The sequence below is a fragment of the Dryas octopetala genome, chromosome 5 (assembly GCF_963921425.1).
Source record: "Dryas octopetala chromosome 5, drDryOcto1.1, whole genome shotgun sequence".
Classification (NCBI taxonomy): Eukaryota; Viridiplantae; Streptophyta; class Magnoliopsida; order Rosales; family Rosaceae; genus Dryas; species Dryas octopetala.
Window position 1 is genome coordinate 7,370,653 of NC_141370.1, and position 6,000 is coordinate 7,376,652.

Sequence of the window (6,000 nt, forward strand, 5' to 3'; positions counted from 1 at the left end):
TAAATGCAAAAACTATTCATCCTACTTTCCTCGTCTCCTCGTCTCTTTCCTTCCTCTTTCCTCTTCTCCTCATCTCTCTCTGCCTCTTCTCCTTCGCTCACCGTCGCACGCACTCTCTATCTCTCGCTCGCAGTCGAATCGGCGTACCGGACCTGTCGGTCTTGGCTTCGTCGGCGCCGGCGCCGGTTCTGGTTTCTGGCTTACCGACAAGGTCGGTTTGGTTATCGGTTGCCGCCGTGCCCACTCCTCAATGACCAGATTAAACTTAAAAGCTATATCTTTGGCTCTACCAAGTGCAGAGCTGACTGCCTCCATACATTGAAGATTGTTTAGATTGTTTGCTGTTAAACCTCCAACTTCAAAAAGCTGCAATGGCGACCCTGGTTGCAATGCCCAGTATGAGAATGAAAATTAGAGTTTTCCCAGAACTCGTTCCTCCATTTTTGCGCCAATCGCACAGACCCAAGAAACTCTCAATCTTCCAAGGGAGGAGATGCAGATGTTTCTCAGTCTCTGCGTCTTCAATCAAGGAGACCCAAAACCACCAAGTTCGCGTTCGTTTCGCTCCTTCTCCCACTGGAAACCTGCACGTTGGTGGAGCTAGAACTGCACTCTTCAACTATCTCTTTGCCAGGTTCGTCTTTTTTGTTTTGTTTTGAGCCCTGAAACGTTTTGGTTTTTTCCTTATGGGGTGAGTATGTGTATCTGTGTTTCCTCAGGTCTAAAGGAGGGAAGTTTATTTTGAGAATTGAAGACACTGATTTGGAGAGGTCTACTAAAGAATCTGAGGAGGCTGTGTTACACGATCTCTCTTGGCTTGGTCTTGATTGGGATGAAGGTACTATTACTACTAAATTTGATCCAAAATCTTTTATGTGAATGCTTTTGTTAGTTACTTATTTTGTATGACTTTCATATTCAATGACTTAGTATTAATGTCTCTCAGTTAGAGGTGGTAGGATAGGTCATTTCCCCAACTTTAATGCATAGTAAATCTGCTTTTCTATTTGTGTATTTGGTCTATCTTGTAAAGAATCCAACTGGGTCATTTCATTTGTGGTGAAATCTGCAGGACCTGGTATTGATGGAGATTATGGTCCATACCGGCAATCAGAAAGAAATTTCTTGTACAAGCAATATGCTGAGAAGCTTTTGGAATCTGGTTATGTCTATCGCTGCTTTTGCTCTAGCGAGGTGATTCTCTTCAATATTTGGATCTTGAAACATGTGTTCACTTGCCAAATTTGTAGATTGAAAACTGCCAAAAATTACAGAATATGCTTGTAATACAATGGAAATTAAACAGGAGTTTGAATGACTTTATGAGTTGTCCTTCCTGTTAGATTTAGATGCATAATGTGTGATAAAACCTTGAAGGCTTTTCTTTTTCTAAATTTTTCCTACTTTTCTATTTGATTTTGTTTGCCTTGTTACCTTCAGTGGCTAAACGAGTGTCAGATTGTTATTTGCTATTCATTTTTGAAGGAAATATTTAAAATAAAAGATTTGCTTCATATTTTTTTGAGGGAATTTTTAGCATTATGCGTCCTTTTATTTCTTCATTCTGTGTTGCTGTTGTATTTCTGAATTCGTAACCATGGTTTTCTCCAGGAACTAGAAAAAATGAAGGAAATTGCGAAACTAAAACAGCTCCCTCCAGTATATTCAGGAAAGTGGGCCAATGCAACAGATGAAGAAGTACAAGAAGAGCTGGAAAGAGGAACTCCTTACACATATCGATTTCGTGTGCCAAAGGAAGGAAGTTTGAAAATAAATGACCTAATTCGAGGCGAGGTAATTTATTGTTATTGTTATTTTATTTTATTTTTGTCTGGGGGGGGGGGGGGGGGAGGGAGGGGAGGGGATAGGAACCCCTTGGGCGAAAAAGTTTTCTGCCCACTAACTTTAAGTAATTTGCCAATTAACTTCAACCACCATCAAATTTTCAATTAAGTTGGATAGGCTGGCTGTTAACTTTGTATAGTGTCATGAAGGTCAGTTGGAACTTGGACACGCTTGGAGATTTTGTGATTATGAGAAGCAATGGGCAACCAGTGTACAATTTTTGTGTCACAGTTGATGATGCAACCATGGCTATCTCACATGTCATCAGGTAATAACAATAACCTCTTTAACATAGATGGGAATTTTTTACTTTATACATATATATATATATCCAATTCATATATTTTACAGTTCACTTGCTATTGGTTTTTGATAATTTGTTTGTTAATTTTGGTTCATCTGTTGTATTATGTCATTTGACTCTCCCAACACTTGCATTCAGAGCAGAGGAGCATTTACCAAATACTCTAAGGCAAGCATTAATATATAAGGTAACTTTTTAAACTTGTGTCATGTTTTTCTTTTCTATTTTGGTTTCTAATATCTTTCAACAATATGACAAAGCTGATTTTGGTATCTAAACACCATTTTAACACAGGCTCTAGGATTCCAAATGCCTTCCTTTGCACATGTTTCCTTAATTCTTGCACCTGATCGGAGTAAACTGTCAAAAAGGCATGGCGCAACTTCAGTGGGCCAGGTACTTATTTATTAATAATACTCATTGTTACTTGCTTGCTAAACAAGTTGGGCTACAAGATGTTTTTGTGATGGTTTTCTTGAAGTCCAACCACACCTTTCTTGTACTGATTTTAACTTTAAATAGTTTCTTTGTTAATAATGATAAATATTCTTGACATCTAATAACTAGAACATAACAGTACAGGGAGATGGGCTATCTACCCCAGGCAATGGTGAACTACTTGTCGCTGTTAGGTTGGGGTGATGGCACTGAAAATGAATTTTTCACCCTGGAGCAACTGGGTTAGTGAATTCCTTTGAGTTTGCTCTTTGTCATTCACTTGCTCCCTATCATCTTCAGAAACCTGCTGCTCACCGTATGCGCACAAATGTTTAATTATCTAAATATTTTGTTCAACTAATTTTTACTCGACTATTTTCATGCAATTCATAGTTGAAAAATTTTCAATTGGCCGCGTCAACAAAAGCGGTGCCATTTTTGACTCTACCAAGTTAAGGTAATTTGGCTTAAAATTCACTATATTCCGAGAAACATTAAATGAGCATTTTTCAGATGCATGGTCGCTTTGTGTAATATTTCCAAGTCTAGATTTTGATTTCCATGATTTACTGTGGATCACGTCTTTGAGCATTTAGGCTGCTTATTGAATTCTTGAATTAATGGCTCTGCTGTGCATTACTGTGGTATTGAGATTTCCTTTGTTTTCTCCTTTTAACATCTACTTACAAACTAAAGGTGGATGAATGGTCAACACTTAAGAGCACTTCCATCAGAGGAGATGACAAAGCTTATTGGTGAACGATGGAAAAGTACTGGCATCCTTACAGAATCAGACGGCTCATTTGTTGAAGTAAGACTCATCTCTTCCACATTTTCATTTTCAGTTTGTTTTACTTTGTAAATTTCCAGAAGTAGCGTCTATGTTCATTGTATTCACTAAGATGATCATATAATCCTTTGCATTGTTGTAGATGATACTTTCTTAAGAATGAGATTATTTGTAGCTTATGCTCGTCAGGAATAGGTCAGCTGTATGCAGATAGTTCTGTAACAAGGAGTGAATGCATAGGCCTCCCGGGGAGGACTTTCACTTCAAGATTATTTGAATAGAAGTTGAAATTCCCCCTTAAAATGAATTTTTCTTTTTACTGCTTTTCAATTCCCTCAATGCTATTTCTTTTGTAGTATTCTGCAATCATGCAAAGTAAGCATGCGTGTACTATGTAATTTTGATAGGAGGCCATTCAGCTGCTTAAGGATGGGATTGATTTGATACCAGATTCAGATAAAGTACTCTCAAACTTGCTGTCTTATCCTTTACATGCCACTTTAACCAGGTGATTTTGATTTATTTATTATTTTGTGCACTCAATTCGCAGGTTTTATGTTCTTACTATTTTTTTTTTTTGGTTGCTGGAAAATTTAATTTTGGACTTGGTACTCTTAGGGGCTTATAAGCCATTGAGAGAGATTGATGACAATTTTCTCTAATCAAATATCAAAGAACAATTGCCCCTTCGCAGCCTCGATATATATTTTCCTAACTTTTAGTATAACAATTAATTTTTCTCTTGAATATAATGGCCTTCTTACGATAATTGTTGGGGATGATGTATTTCGAATTGGGTGAAAGTGACATTGAGTGCTCTATTTGAAACAATGACATGCAAGAAAATGGACAAAATTATGGATTTGAATGCTCTATTTGAAACATGAATGTTGGGGCTGAGAGAAATCTGGTATTGTTACTCCTCAAGCTGGTACCTATTAATTTGTCTCTTGAATATATGGGCTTCTTATGATAATTGTTGGGGATGATGTATTTTGAATTGGGTGAAATTGACACTGAGTGCTCTATTTGAAATAATGACATACAAGCAAATGGACAAAATTATGGATTTGAGTGCTCTATTTGAAACATGGATGTTGGGGCTGAGAGAAATCTGGTATTGTTACTCCTCAAGCTGGTACTCTCATTCAAATGGACAAGATTATGGATTTATGTCAATGGAAGGGTGGAATATTCTAAATTGATGTTACATTTAGATTTTGCCACTTGTAGATGTATATGATATGCTGTTAATCCTATTTGACTTAAGAAGGGGATGATTGTTGGCTAGTGATGTTAACAGAACTACTATATGATAGCTCTGATTTTGTTTGTCCTGACTGCAGTCATGAAGCCAAACCTGTCTTAGAAGACAAGCTTTCTGAGTTTTCAGCAAGTTTCATAGCTGCTTATGATAGTGGCGGACTCCATGTTGCACTTGAAGAAGGTCAAACTGGGTGGCAGAAGTGGGTGAAGAGCTTTGGCAAATCCCTGAAGCGCAAGGTGGCTTCTCTCTCTCTCTCTCTCATTTTTTTTCTTTTTTAACCTCTATTAAACTCTTTTCCATTTACGGCAAATGAACTGAAATTTTTCTTCATTTAAATGTTAATGGCAGGGAAAATCACTCTTCATGCCCCTCCGAGTGCTCTTAACAGGGAAGCTTCACGGCCCAGATATTGGGGCTAGTGTTCTTTTACTACATAAAGCTGGAAAATCTGGTATTGTTTCTCCTCAAGCTGGGTTTGTGACATTGGATGAAAGGTTCAAACTATTGAGAGAAATTGACTGGGAATCTTATCAGCCTCTCCTTGAGACTGCGGCCCCTGTATCAAATTGAGAGTTCCCAGATTTCATTGGCTTTTTCGTTTTTCTTTCTTCTTTTCCCCTGTTCCAGACTTGTATGAAGATCTGTGTTGTTATTATTATTTTTCCATTTACACATGAAAGTTGGAACTTAGGATATCTACTCTCACTCCACCCCTGAGGCTCATGGGCGACATCTGTGTAATGTTTGTGGGACTTGAAGCGTGTTGCATTTGTTCAAATTAACGACACCTTGTAGAGTTTTAAGTCCATTGTTTTTTTGACTGATGAATTAATGAGTTCAAATAAGAAGAAAAAAATGCATTCCAATCTTCTAGTGAAGTTTTACAGATTGTGATATTATTGCCAGTCCAATTAGCATTACACAGAAGAGTGTTAATGACAGTATCCTTTGCATATCATGTTTTTATGGGTAACTATGAAAACTTAAAGGAACTACCCTTGTTAGGTACAAGGTTGAAGATAAATTTCAAATACATGCAATTACTTGTAAATTATACATATCAAATTTGGTGTATGAGGTTCAATTATAAAGCAACCATCATCCACGATCGTTTCCACAAATTCATCACTACTCATATCATCAATTTTTTCCTCCAAACTAGTCTTTGGAGTTGGTTTTCGATCAAGGAGGCAATGCGAATACTATAGTTAATTTCTTCCATGACTCGCAAGTTCTCTTCTCCATGGTGAAATGGCCCCCAATTGAAACCAAGTTTGGAACAAAAGCGTTTTCATCATGGCAGCGTAGCATATTTGGGGATTCAAAGGGTTAGAATTGGCTGATTTAAAGTGTAAG

At 37.4% G+C, this 6,000-nt stretch overlaps 1 protein-coding gene across 1 annotated transcript; it reads left to right on the forward strand.

Moving 5' to 3' along the window:
• The first annotated feature begins 45 nt into the window (after positions 1–45).
• Positions 46–5,525, forward strand: ERS (glutamate tRNA synthetase). The gene is made up of 13 exons (XM_086245048.1): positions 46–634; positions 720–838; positions 1,073–1,194; positions 1,612–1,794; positions 1,995–2,113; positions 2,288–2,336; positions 2,444–2,545; positions 2,727–2,829; positions 2,981–3,044; positions 3,284–3,398; positions 3,785–3,885; positions 4,724–4,880; positions 4,993–5,525. Exons 1-13 carry the CDS (start codon positions 372–374, stop codon positions 5,212–5,214), a joined length of 1,719 nt encoding a protein of 572 aa, XP_086101174.1. The 5' UTR covers positions 46–371; the 3' UTR covers positions 5,215–5,525.
• Positions 5,526–6,000: the final 475 nt, after the last annotated feature.

Excerpts from the sequence above, each read along its gene's own strand:
- ERS (XM_086245048.1), top strand. The coding sequence starts at position 372 with ATGGCGACCCTGGTTGCAATGCCCAGTATGAGAATGAAAATTAGAGTT. Across the intron at positions 3,399-3,784 it reads CAGACGGCTCATTTGTTGAA|GAGGCCATTCAGCTGCTTAA; the intron begins GTAAGACTCATC and ends TAATTTTGATAG. Across the intron at positions 3,886-4,723 it reads TTACATGCCACTTTAACCAG|TCATGAAGCCAAACCTGTCT; the intron begins GTGATTTTGATT and ends TCCTGACTGCAG.